General features: G+C 40.1%; 1 protein-coding gene across 1 annotated transcript in view; it reads right to left on the bottom strand.

Moving 5' to 3' along the window:
* ZMAT4 (zinc finger matrin-type 4) overlaps positions 1-21292 on the bottom strand; it is a 344133-nt gene that overhangs the window by 258053 nt on the left and 64788 nt on the right. Inside the window, exon 2 of the mRNA XM_045779181.2 lies at positions 14591-14696. Coding sequence (XP_045635137.2) covers positions 14591-14692 — 102 coding nt within the window. The 5' untranslated portion in view covers positions 14693-14696. The remainder of the gene's footprint in view (positions 1-14590; positions 14697-21292) is intronic.

Here is a 21292-nt window from a genome sequence, read left to right as displayed (position 1 = left end):
GGGGCTCGATCCCAGAACGCCAGGATCACGCCCTGAGCCGAAGGCAGATGCTTAACGACTGAGCCACCCAGGTGCCCCTCTTTTCTTTCTTTTTGACTCAGGCATTAGAAATGACTATTTCCTGAAGACATGGATATGTACTTCCTTATGATCACACACAGGACAAATGTCCAAGTAAAAAAAAGCAAGATTTCCTGAAGTGGGACCTTGAGCAGCCTTAATTTTTAGAGACATGCTGCCATAATCAGAGCTTTGTTCTGTATGTGAAGCAATCACATTTCCCCTTTTTAATTATTAAATACATTATAACACATATCTAGTCTACAGACAAGACTCAGGCAGCTCTTTTTATTTTCACATTTCATTAAATAGAGAAGAATAAGTCAAATTCATTTTCTTTCTAGCCAAGTCACCGTAAATCTCTGTGATGAATAACACATACGTATGCTCCTCTCAGGCTGCTCACCCCCTTCTCATTTGTATGGCTGTCATTTCTGCTCCTGCCTTAACTCCCTACCCGAAATAAGTGCAATATCTTTGTCTTTTTCAACTAGGGATCCCCATGGAGGAGGCAAATGGAATCCATTATGGTATATTTACAGAGTGTAGATGTTTTAAAAATATGTTGGGAGAATAAATGCAGGCAAACATCACGGGTGTTCATCATTACGCTCCTAACTTGGAAAAAAATGTTCAGAAATAGCTGCAAGTCACCCACCTCTCAGAATCCTGTACTACTTGGCTGACCTAAATATAAGCCCATCAACCAGTGTGTCCTTCTGTACACCACTGTCACAAAAACAAGCTGCAGAGACTTGCAGTTTCCCACACGAGCATCCCCAGAGGGCAGGACGAGACCCTTCTAAATCCCGGAGTCAGTCCTACAAGGCTGAATGGAGTGAACAGGTTTTACTGCAGGTGGTCCATGTCTTTCAAAGATTTAGGGGATAGCCCTGGACCTTATGACCCAGCACCACTCTTTATTTTTTATTAAAAAGGCAATGCGTATTTCTGCCACATTAATATTTTAGCTCTAAGATTGTTTTTCTGAGCAAACACACTTTGGTCTTTTAAGGTGCTCGTGTAGTAAACATTCCTTCATATTCCTGTAATCAGAAAACATTTCATGAAAAAGTCTAAATGCCATAAAGACCCAGTGACATCAGATTAACTTCAAAACTTTGTTTTCTCCTTAACTGAATCAGAATATTGATTAGACCATAAATATCACCACCAGGGTCTTATCTCAGGCATGCCAAGCCATCCCAAAGACATTTGTGTTCTTCAAGTACTAGGGCCAAGGGATCTCATGCTTCTTTCAGCGGCCTCAACTCATTCAGCAGCAGATTTGTAATTATTTCTTCCAAACGTGGTCTTGCTACACACAGTCCCAAAGCAAAGTGACTTAATTCCTTGCCTCGTGACACAATCAGACTAAAACAGCTTTTAAACCGGGAAAACCTCATTATCATAGAGCTTATTATTATATGCATTTGGATAAGGTATGGGTCAAATCATGTCTCTGCATCATCATAATTATATAGATTGAAAAGCAGACACAAGGCAGCAGTAGCCAAAAGGGTAGGGGTTAGTCATGTCACTAGCAAAATAAAAAGGACCCACTATGACACCTTCTTTTCTTTCAAGAAAATAAAACTTTTTTTTTCCTTTAGATCAAAGGAGACTATTATGGGATCACCTGAAACAGTAAAAATTTCAATAAAGAATGTTATAGCACTTTACAAAGAAAATGTGGTAATGAAAATGCAGCTTAAGGGTGAAATTGGAAAAAAAAAGATAGCATATTTTGGCTTTTTATCACAGGGTATTTAAGAGACATCTCGGCAATAAATGTTAACATCTTTCTAATGGTCGGGAATGCGGTTGTATAAAGCTGAAAACTCACCTTGACTTATTGACACAGCAGAGTTTTAAGTTACATTGCTCATCCCCAGAGGAAATGGACCACACTGCAAAAAAAGTGCTTAGCCTCACTCGATAAATGGAGGTAGGTGTGAGCTACTGTTACACAGCCGCATTAGGCATTTTCACCCAGGGGAGGCAGATGGAAGGGGCAAGCAAACCAGTAAAGACAGAGGAAAAGAGGCAACAATGTGAAAAATAAAGCGAAACCAAAACCAAAACCAAAAAAAGCCCCTGGTATTCATTATGCCCCCACTAGGTTGAAATACAGTGAAGAAAAAAAAAAAAAAGAAATTAAAATCATGGCGCTTGTCTTCAACATGATTACAGTTTAGCTGAAGAGCAATGATTAAATCTTAGCAAAAGAAAAGAATGGAAGAGAATACATATATTATTAAGAACTAAATTACACAACAATTACATATGTGCTCATGTGTTATATGCTACATTTTTCTGAAATTTTAATGTAGAAATTGGCTTAAAATGGAGTAAGTGCATAGATATCCCTGTTTCAATATGACCCGATACTATAAAGATATCAATTCTCTTCAAGTTAATTCTAAAATCTGATGGAATTCCAATACAAATTTCAACTGAACATGTGAATTTGTTCAAGCATTTATATGAACAACAAAATTGCACACTGCATAAATAGCTAAGTCAACTGTGCAGTAGAAGAGGAAAGAGATACGACTGGTCACTCTCAGATATTACAACATAATTCCCAAGGTTGGTAATTAAGTACAGCATGCACTGGCCCAGATGAAGATAAATAGGACCATGGAACAGTACAGAAGGGTTTGATTTGGGGTCAAGTACCTGAAGAAAATTAACATACAAAAATTATGGGAAAGAAGGGGATGAAGATGGTGGTAGGAAAACTGGTGGACTACACACAGGAAAATCAAAGTGTATTCGTGCCTACACAATATATAAAAGCAGACTCCAAATAGGTTTAAAGACATGAATATAAAAAATAGAAGTGTCAAATTAATAGAAGCTAGTATATTTAATGTTTTTGTGTTCTATCAATGGGAAGAACTTCTTAAGGTGTAAGGCAAAAAGTTTGTTAATTTAATCACATAAAAATTGACAAGCTTAACAAACAAAATTAACAAAGGGTATCATGAATACTTTTAATAAGATGACCAAACAGAAGATATTTGTAATGCCTAAATCCAATAAGGAATATATAAGGAAATCAAACAGAAAAGTACTAGAATACCAATAGAAAAATTGACACAAGGTATAAACAGAAATCATCAAATAAAGGAAAACAAAAGGACTAATAAGTAAACAACTAAAAAGTTGTTCAGATTTCATAATTATTAGAGAAAGGCAATTTAAAATCACAAGATATCAAATATCAAGCAGATTAGAAAAAAGTGAGAAAGCTGAACAAAGCCAATTACTGACAGAGATGTGGATATGGGATCCCTTATGCGGCACCTCGCTACGAAGCAAGGCTTAGATAAATAAGTAATAATACGGCTTCTGTGCACTAATTCCACACTTGCCTATATACCCATGTCACATAAAGTCCCACACAGGTTCTTTAGGAAACTTTTTTAAGGATGTTTGTCACAGTGTTGCTTGGGTGAGCAGGTGAGTGGGGCACCGGAAGCAACCTAAGTATCCATCCTTGAAGGAACGGGAAAGCAAAATATGATACATGGAATGTTGCACAGCAGTCAGGAGCAAGGCATTCGACATCATGTAGGAACATGAATGGTTCCTAGAAACATGCTGCTGACTGAAATAACAAGATAAGGATGAGATTCACATCACGATGCCATTTGTATACATTAAAAATACATGCCTACACTGTGCATAATGACTTCTTTCCAAAAAGCACACTACAGAAAGGGAGAAAAGGAGTAAATGTACAGTAGATTAACCTGACAAACACTACCTTGAGCTAGAAGATCAAGGTGAACATTAACAGTGGTAAGTCATGTTGATAATACTTAATATGTGGGGTGAGAATGGCACTTTACCTCTGAGATCTTCCTCACCAAGAACGCAGAACCCCAGACTGATCATGAGAAAAACATCAGAAAATCTCCACTGAGGATCATTCAACTAAATGCCTGACTGGTAGTCCTCAAAGTTACCGAGGCCATCAAAAACAAGGAAAGTCTGAGAATATGTCAGTCTACGGGAGCCTAAGGAGACATGATGTCTAAATGTAATGTGCAATCCTGCATGGGATCCTGGAACAGGAAAGGAACAGTTGGTTAAAAACTAGGGAAGTCTAGGGGTGCCTGGGTGGCACAGCGGTTAAGCGTCTGCCTTTGGCTCAGGGCGTGATCCCGGCGTTATGGGATCGAGCCCCACATCAGGCTCCTCCACTATGAGCCTGCTTCTTCCTCTCTCACTCCCCCTGCTTGTGTTCCCTCTCTGGCTGGCTGTCTCTATTTCTGTCGGATAAATAAATAAAATCTTAAAAAAAAAAAAAAAACTAGGGAAGTCTAAATAAAGTACGGACGTCACACTTTACAATGTATGTTATATAATAATAATTAATAATAATAATAATGTATCAATATTGGTTCATTAGCTGTGACAAATATGCCATAGTAATGCAAGATGTTAATAATAGGGGAAACTGGGTTAGGGTATACAGAAATACTCCATACTGTTTTTGCAACTCTTCTGTAAATCTAAAGCTAATCTGAAATATAAATAAATAAATAAATATCTGAAATAAAAGTATACATGCCCACAAAGCAATACATATTTTAAAGAACATACACAAATTAAGAACACGTCAAACCTAATAAAATTGTTACCTGTGGGGATGGGTGTGAAGAGTGGGGATAAAACGAAAGAAGGCTCTAAATCTTCTCATGTTACAGAAGAAGGAGCTAAAAATTTAGAAGGGTTAAGTGACTTCATTAAGATTATACTTACAACACAGGCCTTCTGACGTTGGAGTACACCAGAAGCTCTTTTTATAACTCTGCCCTGTTTTGCCTGCTCTGACAATAAGCTGAGAGTGCATTTACTCCATGGATAGAAAACAGAGAGTTTAGCAGGTGAACCAAAAGGGAGCATGAACGTTTCCATGAAGGGGAAAAAGATGAAGACATCGCTTTCGGGCTTTAAAGCAAATGACAGCATCCCAAAGGATTCCTAGGTTAAACATGGGGGCTGGCTTTAGGGCCGTAGAACACTGGGGAATTAGATAAGAGGCATTGTTCAGGCAGAACCTGGGAAGCTTAGTCTCCAGAAGATAGACTTACTTGCAGTAAGTCAATAGCTACAAAGAATTAATGAAAACATGAAATGACCAGGATTTCTTGGATCAGAAGGCAAGGCAACATTCCAGGTCAGAGGCAAAGTTTGTGATTGCAAGGCCAGAACGGGTTCTCTAGAAGCCCAGAGAAGGAAGATTGGTAGCAGATAGAAAAGAGTTTTGTTCTATTTTTCCTATTTTCTTAGTAAAATCTAAAAACTTTCAAACTGCCTGTAGATTTTTCAAGGTGAAGGAAGGACTGTTTCTATATTTGAATCAGTAGAGAGTGGACGTAAAAGCCTTTTTAGTAGCTGGCATAGTGGTGGCCTCCCAGATACCAAGGATACCTGAAAGATTGAGCAAGGAGACAGGAGCAGTGGGCACAGGAAGAAGAAATTCAGAGGTGGCATGGGTATTTCCCAATGAGGTACGTTTATGTCTTTATATGACCCTCAGAAAAAGGGATGGAATTCAAAGTTAGAAAAACTCTTCCCAAAATTAAGTCATATTAGAAAAAGCCTAAAGAAACTAATTAAATTTTCAAATCACAGAGGAGGAAAGCATGCTGTCCTCAACACCTTCTCCCACTATCAGAAGAAATGTAGACAAAGACACATGGCTTAAATCAACACTCAAGCCCACTGACTCAGGTCATTAGCCTTTAAGAATCCTCTGTCTGCTAATATCTTTAAAAAAAAAAAAATCAACAAGCCCAGATGGCTTACTATGAGGAGGTCAGGAATGCATATGTTTTCAAGTGAATGCTGGTAATGGAAAGCTGGAAGAAAAATTGTCACTGTCAATAACCAACCAGCACAGGCTGGGATCCGAAAATCAACAGACACCTGCCTCACTCAATGAGTGTTCACAGGGAGAGATTCTTTTTTTTTCTACCGGTTATATCAGTGCTACCAAGGAGTTATCAGTCAATTCAGTAAATATTTCTTTACGAATTATATTTATATAAGGAGATCTATGCCACAATTAAAACAAATAAAAAATGGAGGGTCTAGCATGTCACCATCTGCAGAAAATATTTCAAAGGAAAAATTAAGTTGCATCTATATGCATAGAATACTTCAAAGAAAATTATCACACTGTTGTCATCTGAGAAGAATAACTGGGGAGCTGAGGAATAGGTGAGAGACTTTTCACATACACATTCTTTCATGCTTCTTGAATTTTGAATCACGTGAATTTACTGCCGCTTCAAAAAAGGAACAAAATGCTAAAGTAAAAAGATTAAATATTTATATATTTATACCCCACTATTTTCGTCAAAGACTGTAACAGATCAAGTTACATCTACAGCTAATGCAAAAGGATAAAATAAATAATTGAGGGACACAGATTTAAAATAAAACAGGGAAAATAACGGTATCCAGAGATAAATTGAGTACAGTAAAATTCTATGTAGAACCTTGTCTAGTTGCTGGACACGGCCATGAATTTGGTGGCAAAAGCAAAGCAGTAAACAAGATCAAAGAGTCGACTGCCAATAATAAGCTAGCTCTCAGCAGATGAATGACCTTTCCTACAAGGGAGAGCACATGGAAATTTCTCTTAAACATCCATCTTTAAAAGACACTGAGATACCACATATGTGCCCTCAGCCTTGGTGCACAATTGGACCCCTGCAGAGGTTGCTCCCAGACCACCAGAGTGTGGAAAGGGCAGACCATTTGATGCCTGAGGGCCACAGAGTTCAGGGCCTAGGGGACCAGTTGCCTAAGCCCAAAAAGGTGGAGTGGAGGGAAAATCCTACATGTCACTCATGCCCCTCACTACACAGGCCCCAAATTCCAACTGGAAAACCTCTGTGCTTGACCAATTAAGTCAGAGGAATTGGAGAGAAAATCCTAATTTGATAGCATATTATTCCCTTGTCTTTTAGACAAACAACACGTTTGCTTCAGTTTCCTACAGACCACTGTAATGAATAGGCATCGTCTTCATGGCAGCCCCCAGACACTTGATTTCCAGAATTGTTTCTTTGCCAAGCCCACTCCCTTTGGGATTCACGGGCTTTCCTCTCTTTCCCTTTCTTCTCCACCTCCATTTCATCACTAAAATACCCAAAGAAAGTCCTAATCGCCATGTGGCCTGTAGTACCATACACATATAATACACAGAGACAATGCTATGTGCTCACCAAACTGGTTCCATTTTCCTCCTGGGCACATAGCTAAGCCCATTTCCCAGTCTCTCATACAGTCAGAAGAAGACACAATGGAGTTCTGGCTCATGGAATGTGTGTGAACATGATGCCTCTTCCAGGCCTGGCCCCACAAAATGTCCTACACAAATCACCCATATTGCCCATCACAGTTTCCCAGGTGCCAGTTGGATTTTGATAGGGCAATATCAGGAGCAAAGATGGTAGAGCCTCTATTAGCTTGAGTCTTAAATGATTATGAGGTACAAAATCCCCTCTGGAAACCCACAGTGGGCTATAATGTGAGTAATAAATAATTTTTACTTTGTTTATTACTACGTGTAGCCTACCTTGTCCAACATAGAAATAGAGGTTCTTCCATAACAAAAAACTTAAATGTTTGACATTGACTTAGCTTAGATGGATGGTAAGTAGGGAGGGTACAAAACAGCAGCTCCAGGTTATACAGTGGCAAAACACTGGCAAAACTATTGACTACAATAACAGGGAAGGTAGACCACCTGCCCATTGAGCTTATTGTTCTAGGGGAACTAGATGATTCTATGCTAGGAGATAGTTATAGTTCTAAAAGAACCATAAGAGAATGGAAAAACAGAACACTTGGTATGTGTTGTCAGCTACTAATTGTCTGTTACTGATTGTTGGTCAGGTTTTTTTACAAAAGAATCAAAAAATCCTAAGAACTGTAATGTGTAACCGGCACATAAGCAAATAGAAGTGAAAGAAAGAAAGAAAGAAAGAAAGAAAGAAAGAAAGAAAGAAAGAAAGAAAAAAAGAAAGAAAGAAAGAAAGAGAGAAAGAAAGAAAGAAAAAAGAAGAGTTATTCCAGAAATTTGGGAACTAGTTAGAAAAGTCATTTGCTAATTGCTTCCAGTAACAAAAAGTGATGAAGGATGTCATAGGAAAAGACATTATATGTTGAAGACCAAGTGAGACTTCTCAGTTGCATATTGTGACTCAGGACTTTGGCAAAAACTGGATTAAGAATGTAATCTTTCCACTTACTTTTAGATAACCTTAAGATGGCCACCATTAAACTGAAAAACAGAAAGAGACACAGAAATGAGGAAGCAGTAAAATAAACAAGTAGCCTTGAAATTGTGTCTAGAGAAAGAATTACATGGTGACAACCAATGAAGACTTCTGAAAAAAAGCAAATCAGAAGCCTTCTATATCACTGAGAGAATTGTATCACCAAAGCAATTATTATTTTGAATTAGAAAAGTTTTGAATATTCTATATGCCTTAAATCAGTCTCAGGAAGGAAGTGGGCTATGAATGCTGGCAGTCCCCAAGGAAGGTGTAGGACCCAAAATCCATTTCAGATGTGGCAAGGACGATGGACATGGAAGAACTGTGGAGGGCAGAACCAGGGCTCATTAAGAAAAATGAAGAAGAAAGTCCCTCTCACAGAGGAAGATCTGAATCTATTTGGGGAACTTCCCCCACTCTCTGAAAAGAGGGACTTCCTAATGCCTGCCCTGAAGGATGCCAACTTTGCTATGGGCCAGTGATTACTCTCTGTCTTCTTTTTCTCATTTTTCTGAATAATAAATATTACCATTGTCATCACCACTCTAAAGGAGGAAGAGGAGAGGTAATTAACATTTCTGTTTTGCTCACAAGCTGTGGGACCAAGAAGAATCACATCCACATCCCATGGAGAGACCCACTCCCTTCCTGGAGACCCTGAAATTTGAGCTGAGGGTAAGGCGTAAGGGTGTTCCCATGGAGAAGGGACATGTACTCTATGTGTTAAAAGAAAAATGGAATGGACTTTTGGTGAACAGAGGGATAGACTGTGGCAGAGATGATCTTATGTGTTTGTTGAACCCATTTCATTTTCCCGCACATATAAATTATTTTTCCCAACCTCTCCTACAGCTAGGTGGGACCATGTGATTGAGTTCTAGCCAGTGGAATGCAGCCTGGTTCCTAAAATCCCCTGAGTGATGTCATATGCTCTAAGGAAATGAGAACTCATGCTACAGAGCATACCCTACCTACCCTCAACTAATGAGCATTAAGCACACACCATCTGACGGTGGTTCTTAGCCAATGTGTGTATTGCCCAGAGTGCTCAGCCTACTATTGTTTTCTTCATTGTAGACTCTTTGTTAACCATTCATTTGGTGTTCCAGTGAACTATTTTGACTAGTGATAATTGATAAAAGATAAAACGACTGGACTTGCTGGAATAAAACAACAGAAAAATATAAGAATAGTTAGAAATTTTACAGAATCTCAAGAGTCTTCAATGAAATGGTCAAGAAATAGAGGTAAAGACTAGTAGACAATGGGGAATAGGTTGAAGTCCTCTGACATTACAGAGGGTAACAAGAATAGCTTTAGCCTCAGCAAATGAGCCAATAATTGTATTAACAGCATCTGGGAGAAATTAAGCATGTCATGACTGTAAGAGATTTGGAGAGACTGAAACAATGATTCTCAATGTACAGTGCAAAAAAGCATCTCCACAGGAAGCTTGATATAAAGATCTTTCATTGTCCTCATCCAATTAGCATTTGCATCTCCAGGAGCATATCACCTGCAATGTCCAGGATGGCTGTTGACCCAGTGAGCCCTGACAGAGCTCAAGTGCAGTTAGTATAGTACCTGGTAGGATTGATGGGCTGCAGAAACCTAACATGACATTGACCAACAGCTCTCAAACATGGAATATAGCTGCAGCCTGCATACATACTCGGACAATTAGAAAAAAGAAAAAGGAAAAGCAAAGTTGAGAAGGTATGAGAGATGAAGGGAGAAAAATCCTTAAAGGCAATGGTAGTATAGAAAAGCATGCTGCTTTAATCAGCACATATTAGGAACCTCAAATTTCACCTCATGGTGTCTAACCACAAAGCATTTACATCCCATCTACTACCTGACTTACAGAGACCAGAAGATTGTCCTTTGGCTAGTCCCCTGGATTAAGCAGAAGCAAGGGAAGGCCAAAGTTCTACTGGAAGACGATCAAAACAAGAGAAACAGGAAACATCCATTTCAGCATGCCTCTGTAGGTCCTATGTGCCTGTTGTGTCCCTGACTAGAGAACAATCCTGGACTCCGCCACTCCTGAGTGGCTTAATGGGGGTTCACTTATCAGGACTGACATTACTTCAAGATTCAGAAATGTTTGAAGGGTTTTTCATCAGTTTAGAGAATTGTCTTTCCTATAACTACGAAACCATCGCCTATACCTTGAGGCGAGCTCCTGAGTACAGATTGACTCCCAAAGTGTACCAGTACCTCCTCTGGTATACCCATCGATGCTTCCATTCAATGTGACCCATTGTTTCCCTCCTCCAGTCCCCAACCACAGCCTCTTCATCAACCTACAGCCTACAAGCACAAGACCATGGGACAAACTCTAGGGTGGGTGCTGTAGAAATAATTGAAGAAACTCAGTGCATGAATCTTGCCTACCCTCAGGAACCTTACAATCTTGTTTGAAGGTGCCAGGACACCTGAGCCACTGATTTTGTAAGGAACAATTAATTATATACATGGAACAGCAACACAAGGGATATTAGCATTCACAGGAAGGGGCAAGCTGTAGGGACTGGCACATTTATGTCTGACTTCATTGGGTCTGCCTGACAAGAGTTCTCTCTTTCCTTCTAGATCACTCATTCATATTTTTCCTTCAGCTTTACTTAAAAAAAAAAAAACAAACAAAAACAAAAGACAAAAAAACCAACAACAACAAAAAAAAACACATCTCTGTCCTTTTGGTTTCATTTCTCGTGGCGTTCCCTATACAAATCCTCTTTTTCCTACAATGCCAGGAAACCACTCCTTCACTCATGTAAGCAACTCTCCTTTTGCAGAAAAATGATTCTTTAGTCACTTAAAACTACAAGAAACTACTCAAGTGGCCTCACTTGGAAACTATTTCTAACCTCTATAATAGCCAGGCATGTTGAAAGGCCCATGTGAAAGCTTTCCCTTCCCTTCTGTGTCTGTGCCTACTTGTTCTATTGACTCAGTGAGCAGAGACAACATCTAATTATATTTTCCACCAAAACATTAACATGTTATTAATGCTTAGCAAGTAAGAAAAATAATAATGTCTTTGTATTTCCCATTTTTTCCACTTCAGGATTTCATATGCAAAAAGAGATTTTAAAAATACAGCATGGAAAAGTTTGGTCCATTAGACATATATTAGGTTTTTCTGTCCTCCTATACAAAGGTTCAGCCTTTTAAATGGAGCATACAGCTATTAAGCATTAACCCATCTGTTCTGTTTCTCTCTTTTACTTCAAAGAACTGGCACACACGTCTCATAGCAAAAGTCATATGAAGGCTGTTCTTTTTCCAACAATACACCTTGACCACCACCAATGGACTGTCACTCAGAAATGTTCAATTATACTGTTAAGTTCCCAAGTGCTTAACAGCCACACAAGAATACAAAGTCCCCTTTCCTTTACATTCTGACGCCACACTACTCCTAATATACTACTGTGCACCTCCTTTCCCTAACACAAATCCTCCCTCATGCCAACCCAGCTTCTGCATTGCTCCTTCGAGATACCAAGACCTCATTCCAGCAACTCTCAACTTAACCCATCCATGAAGGGCTAGATAATTCGTGATATTCCCAACAAATCTTTCTTGACCATAATAGCTCTTGGTGGTGACTCACTCTTTAGAATCTGGAATATGAAAAGATCTAAAAAGTTAACAGCATGACGTAGCAGATATCAGAAAGTCAAATGGGCAGAAGAATTAACACTCTGTTTATATCACATCGGATCAGCAGCTCCTTAGGAGCGGGCAGCAGAACTCTACAGATCACGTTCTCAGTATCACATATGTATTTATACCACACTGAACTACCCATGACTTTTCCTCCCAACAAAGTTTATGAGCTTCTTGGGGGCAGAGATGATTTCTCACACAGCTTCAGAATCCCCTGCAATAACTAACAGTAATAGTGCAGGACATGCAGAAAGTACACAGCGGGTTCTTTTTGATTTTCCCCATAGGGAAGCTGGGAAAATTTTCTAGTTGAGTAAAATCAAGTTAAAACAATCCATCAGTGATAGAGCATTGAGACTCAGTGTGACAACATTTTCAATGAATTGAGTAAGATTTCAGACCCATAGATACCCACTCTTCATGCAATTTTAGCAAAGAGAGTGTACATGGAAGGAGGGGCAAATGAATAGATCAGATTACCAGTTCTCAAATGGCCTTCAAAATCGCTTGATGGAAGCCATCCTCTTAGAGATGAAGTGATTGGGGAAGCCTCCTGACTGAAGCTAGAAGACCAGAGATCTCATGAGGCATGAGTGCTGTTCACATCCCTAGCTGCTTTACAGAAAGAGTACACGTGCTGTTTGTCTCTGAAAGAAGTGCCCCACCTCTGCCCGGAAACAGGGAGTGAAGCATCATTCAGGGTCCCCATCCATGCTTAATGGCAATGCATTTAATGTTGTTTTGATGATGTGTAACACTGTTAATTGCAGATCTATTGTAATTTCTTTCTTTTCTCTACCTCATCTATGCTACATGCAACAAATAGTAACACATCGTCTAAACAATTAAATTGTGTCACGGCAAGGATGCAGAGTGGTTAACAGAAAAGCTTGAGTTCAAATAACTAAACCCTGAATTGAGCAGCTAAGATCTTTTTCTCTAAAATTTTTTTTTCAATTTTCTGACATTACTTTTCTAGCTCAGGTAACAATAAAGCAGTGCTGGACTGTGCCACCAGGATATTTTTGTAAACAGATGCTAAGTGTGCATCTGGGATGTGCAGGCACTGTTCCAGGAATTATGGAAGATCAAATGAATAAAACTCTGTTTCTGTCCTCAAGAATCTAGTAAGATGATTAAAAATGAACATAAAAAGTCTAATAAAGGGAGAACATAAAGGGCTAATAGGAAGCTATACAATGTGGGAGCAGGAACAAATCCCCTGATTTTTCTGAACTGGGAAAATCGTATTAATAAAACCATGTGTGTTTACAAAGCAATATACACAGAAATTAGAAAGTTCTTAACTTCAAAACATGGATATCTTCCATTTGAGATCATCCTTTCAAGTTCACATTTATTTCTAACACTTGATTGCCTGCTGACAAAAGAATATGCTAACTTTTTTCAGAGGTTCTGATTTTTAAAAGTTTTCTCAGAAGAGCAAGTTTTATTTACCTTCATCAGAATATTGCTGCAATGGAGTTAATAATGAAAAGCAATATAATTGTGAGTGCTGTGGTACACTTTACAGCTTCCAATTTATTTTAACAAATACTATTTCAATAGGTCTCATTTGGTCCACACAAAATCCTGAGATGTACACAGGGTCAGTTTATTGTTTTTGGGTGTGTATGTGTGCATGTTAATATTGTTTTCTTCCTTGGGCACAGAGGAACTGGAGGCTCAGAGGAGCCTGGTGAGTGACAGTGACAACTGGCATTTGTCAGACTTGTCAGACAAAAAGAAAATTGCTGGCTAAGCCCTTCAATCTAAAATTACTCACAAGTTATTGCACTTGAAAACTCATGTTCCCACTGGTATATGTTCTTTCTAAAAGCGAATATGCCCTGGGCAACACTCAGTGTCTGGGGGCTCCCCAGCTTCCCGCTGTCTCCAGGGCAAGCACCTTGTTCCCTCCCCAGACATTGGCCAGCCTCTCTTCTCTTATTCTCTTCTCAGTAGAAGATTGAAAGACAGTCATTTATTTGTTCATCCATCCTAAAGAGCCAAGGCCACCGAATTAGGTCCTTTAAGAGTATTTGGATTTTAAAACTTTGTTATAACTTTACAGGTGAAGTCTTTATGCTGATAAACACATTTAGGGCAGCGGCCATCACGTGGAAGGAGTTTGGTGCTGATTCACTGATGCTGCCCTCTCTCCAGACAGTGATTAACAAAAGGCCTCTGAGCTTATCTTCAGGGTCATAGAAGGAAAGGGAAGCTGGCACTAATGCATCCTGCCCTGTGTCCCTGAAAGGAACTTCAGGGATGAGCAATGACAGATTTAACAAGTAGAGAAAGCCCACTGAGTCTCCAGGACCTGAGCTACCAAAAAAAAAAAAAAAAAAGGAATCCGAGAAGCAGCCAGAGCCGAGACTGATGTCCCTAAGCCTCAGTCCCAACCCTACACATGCACATTTGTCCCAGCTCAAGCCCTGTGGCTCTTAAAACCTGTCCCGAGACCAAAAGGAGCTGTACTCAAGTCCCACAACCACAGTCCACATTCCCTGAAAATACCGAGTGGGAAAAGCTCTCCTTACCTCGTAATGAGCCACGCGCTGAGACTCAGATATCAGTTGTGCACTGCACACCTTGCAGTAACTGTCTGTAAATAAATCCTGATCGATATCGGAGGACTTCATCAGGCTAAAGGAGAATCAACAGAAAAGAGAAATGAGTCCACTGCTTTGAAGTTTATGCAGGACATTAACTGTGAGAAAAAGCCAGGAGCACAGTGGCAGACCCCATGATGGGAGCAGTGGGGGAGACCTCCCTACACCATAGGTGATACCATGTCAGTTAACCACGGTAAGTGTAGAGTGTATATTTTCTCATAAGTGCCCAATAGAATTGCTGGTACCCTACAAAACAGAAATGCACCTTTAGTTTTCTCTTTCTGACAAATCAGACTTAGAACTAATGCACCGCCAAGGATTTATGTGAGAGGGTATTTTCATATGTGATTTATGTTAACAAAATATTGTAAGTGTTCAATATATGCAACAAAAAGAGAATGAATAAATTTTGAAACATCCACATACTAGAACACAAAGCGCCTCCCAAATCCAAGTGCAAGTCAAATTCTTCTTTAAGAGAACATTTAATGAGATAGGAAAACACTTACCATTAACAAAAGGGTTTACAAATCAGTACATACAATAGTATACTAAATCTGTTTAAAAATATGTCTAGGTGCATAGAAAAGCATTCCAGGAAGTTTTTTTTTAAGATTTTATTTATTTATTTGACAGAGAGAGAGAGCATAAGCAGGGGGAGCATCAGGCAGAGGGAGAGGGAGAAGCAGGCTCCCCACCGAACACGGAGCTCAACGTGGGGCTCGATCCCAGGCCCCTGTGATCATGACCTGAGCAGAAAGCAGCCACTCAACCAACTGAGCCACCCAGGTGCCCCAATTCCAGGAAGTTTTGACAAAGTGTTAACAGCAGTTATCTCTGAGATTGTACGTAATCGCTTACGTAATTTTGTTTATTTTTTAATTTTCTACAATGAATATATATTACTTTTTTAATACATGGAAACAAGTTAGCTTTGTCAAGAACCCTATAAGCAGGGGCACCTGGGTGCTCAGTCAGTTAAGCATCTGCCTTTGGCTCAGGTCATGATCCCAGGGTCCTGGGATCAAGCACCACCTTGGGCTCCTTGCTCAGTGGGGAGTCTGCTTCTCCCTATTTTCCTGATTGTGCTCTCTTTCTCTTTGTGTCAAATAAATAAAATATTTTTTAAAAAAGAAACTTATAAGAAATATAAAATTTAGTTTTGAGTTCAATGGCTATACTTACAGAATTAAAAAATAAAATCGGGCTAAACTATAACTTCTCTTACAAGCTTATACCTTTTAAAGTGAGGAGCCCTCACCTCATGCTCACTCTTCCACGTTCATGGCTACTGATACTCATAAAAGCCACCTCCATCATTCTGCACCACAATTGAGCCCACAAAAGTAAATAAACATTTCGTCAAGTTCCAAATCCTGAATTGAAATGCAGCCAAGAGTCTCAAGCTTCTGAAAGTGATCTGTCACGAAGTTATCTCATAGCATCTGAAGCATAATGTTACCACCATAGAAATGCACACCAGCACAGGTGAATGTTTTCCTCCAACCCACAAGCTCCACTTCATTTTACCTCCTACCATCCAGGTAAAAAGTAAGGACTATGCCAGACAGCATACATATGGGGAGGCAAGAGAATTTCAGACAATAGGGATGTGGTGGGAACCTTGGCATTCATTCTGCTCCCACGTCCTCATTTTATCTGTGAGACTGTTTGAAGTCACATCATTGATTATTGGCATGGCCATATATCCTGCCTGGTTTGCATGATTCCAATTTCCACACTCCAAATCCACCTTAGGTCTCATGCTACTTGCCAGACATGTGATATTGGATGAGTCACTAAACCTTCTAGGTCTTAGCTTTCTCCTACACAAATTGAGATAAAATATTAGCCATACCTTTTTAGAGAATTGTGGTAAAAATCAAAAGGAGAAATATAGGAGAAGGTACTACATAAACTGTAAAACTCTCTTCATTTGAAAGGGATCATCATTACATTCTTACTGATATACTAAGGTTGGCCAAGTCTTGACCAATACAACAAAATAAAGGACAGTGGTACATCTTAAGTGATTTTTTAAACCATTTAAATAGTTGGGCTACAAAATAAAATATCTATCTGAAATAAAAAGCTGTCTGCCTCAACAACTACAAACTCACTTTCTGTCTTTGTCCTTGGTTGTAAGGGCCCATTCAGAGCATTTGATTTTCACAATTCAAAAGGATTCACAGGTTTTGCTCCTAAGAAACAATGGTAGCTCTGGTTTTCCAATGCCCTGAGTACCAACGATAATGCCAGATAGTAAGGACTTCTGATTCTCCTAGGTGAAGGTTATTTCTGGAAGGCTCATTCCTGGCAAAAAGCTCAGCCAGCCTGGAGTCTAGCACCTGCAGTGCCTGGAGACTCACTACCTAACATGGCAACCTGTTCCAAAGAGTCTGGCAACTCTAGCGGTTAGGTATTTTTCAGGTTGAATCAAAATCTGTCCCACTGTAGCTTCACTCATTCATTCTGTCTTTGGGTGCGACACAGAAAAATTCTACTCTCCTTTTTCATGAGATATCCTCTTTCAAGTGCTTGAAGATAGCTCTTTTCTATCTATTCTCAACCCCATCCTGACTTATCATCTTGGTCTGTACAGCTCCTCTTCAAAGGCAGTGCCAAGAACAGAAGGAGCATTTCAGGTATGGTCTAGTCAAGTGGAGGATCACAAATCCAAATGGCCATCTAAAATGTACACCGTCATGTGTAATGGTCTCTACTCACATCCCAGAATGCAAATGGAGGAGAGGTGTTTTGATGATGGGAAAATGTAGTACAACATTTTGAAATGCCAAATGGGAAAAGAAAACCTACTAAGATGTATTTTTTTAAGCCGAGCTTCTATAAGTAGTTGTGTTTAAATATCATCATGTTCCCTGCTATTTCTAATAAAGAAGTGCACAAAAATAGATTCATGGGTGACCTGGTTAATAGGAATCTCCAAACTCACTGCACACTCCTTCCTCATTATACAACCGACTGCAGAAATCAAACACTGTGAAAGGATATTCAAGGTACGTGTCGGACCGAGTGGGGCCCGTAGGAGTCTGAGTCTCGGTAAAACAGCTGTGTAGCAGAAATAGCTTTAAAGGCAGAATATAAAAATGTGTATACTAAAAAAGAAATTCAAAGGAAGAAGAGAATATCATGGCTTTTTCCACTGTTTTATATAAGAATATCGATTGGAATAGGCCCATATGCAGTAAAATGGCAATAAAGACCCCTCTGAAATCTACAAGGCCCAAATGGAAAACCTGAATAAGTTAAATTCCAGTGGGAAGCAATTAGTAGGCAAGTGTCAGCCTGGTTTGTGCATAGGCCTTTTCTCCAAGAAAAGAGAACTCTCCGTTTAGGTCACTTTAGACAACTAGAGAACCTGATTTATGATTCAAAGAGTGGAATTCCCCAGGAAGAGGGCTGCCATTTGTTCCCTTCTCTCACTTGCTTAGAATAGAATTCTCAGCTTCTCTGGTCTTCAAAAGTACAGGTGAGCTGGTAAGAACTAGGAAAACCAGACTACCTTTCTTTAGCCTTGTCCATGGTGCTGAATCAGCAACTAGTGCAGAGACAGAGCAGGGCCCTCGATCAGTTAGTAACTGGTCAGTCCCCACTGTCTAATGGGAGCCAATGTGTGGTGACCCCCAATCTGGGACATGTTGACTATACTACATTCTGAGGCCCTGGGGCATTCTGAGGAGGGAGAGAAGAGCAGGGGAAGAAAGGAGTTTGATTTCCTGAATTTGAAACTTACCGGAATGAAAACTTCCTCAGTGTTCCCCACAATGGCACATCCCAAAGCAAACACTGAAGATGTGAATAACCTATCACTCTTCAGTATTCACAAAGGACAGTGCTACCTGTATTTTACTAAAGAAGCCCAGAGGGAAGTTGGAGGCAGTATTAGAAAAGGAGTTTGATCAGATTCTCATTTGCTGTCCCAGGTCTCTATATAGCAATAAATCTATTTACATCTGGTAGTAGTGACAGCGTAAGACTCAGAGGTGTAGCTAGGTACAATAAACAAAAGGAATTTAGAGGGGGAGAGCTTTTGTTTATTCAATAATGATTACTGAGCATCTACTATGTGTGAGGCACTGGGATAACAGAGGGCACAACTCCTGTCTTCCAAATCTTTATGAGCTATTGAGTGAGAAGAGAAACATGCATACAAATATGTAAGGCACAGGCGGCAAGTGTAATTTGGGTAGTAAAAAGCAATACAGGATTTGAGAAGACAAAGGGATTATAAGGAAATCTTCAGGGTGGTTCTATAAGAGTTAAAAATTTTAAAATGGATAGGATTAGAGTGGAGGGAAATGGGCTCAAACCCAATAGATTCCAATTCTTTTTGCTGGCATGGAGAAAAATATTACTACCAGTAGGCATGAGAAGATATATACAAGGGGCTTCAGTGGGGTTTGCTTGGGAATATGCAACATAACGGAAGGAGGCAGCGAAATGCAGGGAGAGAAGGGTATACAAAGCTCAGGCCCCAGATGGAAGGAGGGGAGATGGAGGGAAAACAGCAGGTCCCAAAACGTTTCTCAAGGTGCAAGGAATGGCCTTTTTTAGGATCTTTAGATGCAAACGTGAAGCCTTCCCCTCTGCTGCTTTCTGCTTCGCAAGAACAGATTTCAGGAACACAGCCTGAAAAGCCAGAGAAACCTGAGGCTTCATGGCCAAGAGTAACTTCTTCGTTCCATTCCATTTCTTATAACACCAAAATAGCTCCTGACTCAAAGATCCCAAAAACCATGTAAGGCTCTTCAGAGGAAAAAGACATTTGTTCAAATCCACGTTTGGTTGCTTGCCAACAAGATTTTTGAGTGTAAAGTTGCATATCCTCCCTGAACCACCATTTCCTCATTTGTGAAACAGGGGAAACGTTCTCACAGACTCACTGTGAGGTTTAGAGATGATGTAGATAAAAAGCATCTAACAAAGACTGTGGCATATGGTAGACACTGAAAAATGGCTATTACCACCATTATGATGAATATTATTAATTTTGTATTATCATTATTCTTATTTTCAGGAGGGATGCTGAAAATATTTAAGTAGAGAAATAAATAGGACCACATTAAAGACTAAGGGGGCAGATTACAGAGTTGATGTGCTGAAGTCATAACTTTGATTGTCATCACAGGGTTTCTCTTTTGTATTAATCATATCATCCACAAAAATGGCTCACTTCCATTGAGTTCTACTGCCAGCTAACACTCAGGCCTTTGCCCATGAGGACCCCACAATTCATAAACATTTAAATCTATTTTTGTTGCCAGTAAGTGCCGATACTGGCAGATGGGGCAGTTTGGTGAGAATTCTCCCACCTTCTCTCTCACCCACCAGAGCTCATCTACTGGGACCTGCACCCTGGGGGACACAAAGGAAAGCACATGCATCCAAAGTCAGGATTAAACCACCCTGGACTTGCAGCCACTCACTGCAGTAGCTCTGATGGAGGAACAGCAGTCCTGCTCCCCAGAGTGATATCTCCTCCACCCCCGTCCCATGCAGAGAGAAGCCCTCAGCTTGGTGATTCCCACCAGTGGGTGTCTTGTCACAGGTTTGGGCATTTTCACTATAAAACTCATCTATAAGATATAATAACCTACTTCCCACCTGTTCTCTCGCCTCACTAGCCCTTTTAAAAATAGTATTTCAGGGACACCTGCGTGGCTCAGTTGATTAAGCATCTGCCTTCAACTCAGGTCATGATCCCAGGGTCTTGGGATCGAGACCAGCATCAGGTTCCCTGCTTAACAGGGAGCCTGATTCTCCCTCTTCCTCTGCCTGCCACTCTCCCTGCTCATGTGCACGTTCTCTCTCTGTGTGACAAACAAATAAATAAAATCTTTTAAAAAAAAATAGTATTTCAGACCCGTGGCAATTTCAACTAAAGAGCTACTCTTGCCTTTAGGGGTAGAGTTCTGAACTTCCAAACTACCACTCCATAGGACTTGGTGAATTCTTCAATATCAGGGATTGCGGCTCATCTAACAATGCTCCCCTCCCAACAGCACTTGACCCTCATGAAAGCTCTGGACCAGAAGGAATAAAGATCGTATTTTACTCCTATAAACATAGTAAGTGCTGTTTCTAAGCCAAGCTTAGTGCTAATAGCTTTACTACCTGATTTAACTCCCTCCAAGGAGCAGGTAGAGTCATCAGCCTCACGTTCTACATGAGGAAGTTGAGGCTTAGGAGTTGAGTAACTACCCAAAAGTTGCACAGCTCCTAAGTGGCAGTCAGGTTACCAAGCCAGGGCTGGCTATGCACACTGGCTTAACCCTCACCTGGGCTGCCTGTTAGTGGCAAAACTCAGGGTAAGGAGCCTTTCAGTCAGGTCCCCCACTGCCAGTCCAGGAAGCATCATTAAAAATACTTAACATGAAAGTAGAGGGCAGACATCTTCCCTAGAATTAACATGCTGTGGCCCGGAGAGCCCCAACTCTCCAGGTGAAGCCATGCAAACTAACTGCTTAGGGCTCAGACTTTCTTGCCTGTGTTTACCTGAACCAAGATGGGATGCATTTTCCCATGCACAGTCACTCTAGTCTGTTTCTGTCTGCACATCCAGAGAGCCTGTTGTCTCCACAACCCAACTAACTCACCCTCAGATCC

This window comes from Ursus americanus, chromosome 27 (genome assembly GCF_024610735.1).
Source record: "Ursus americanus isolate L20-20 chromosome 27, mUrsAme1.1.p, whole genome shotgun sequence".
NCBI classification, from domain to species: Eukaryota; Metazoa; Chordata; class Mammalia; order Carnivora; family Ursidae; genus Ursus; species Ursus americanus.
The sequence above is the reverse complement of the archived record's forward strand: the minus strand, read 5'-3'. Positions and strand labels throughout refer to the sequence as shown.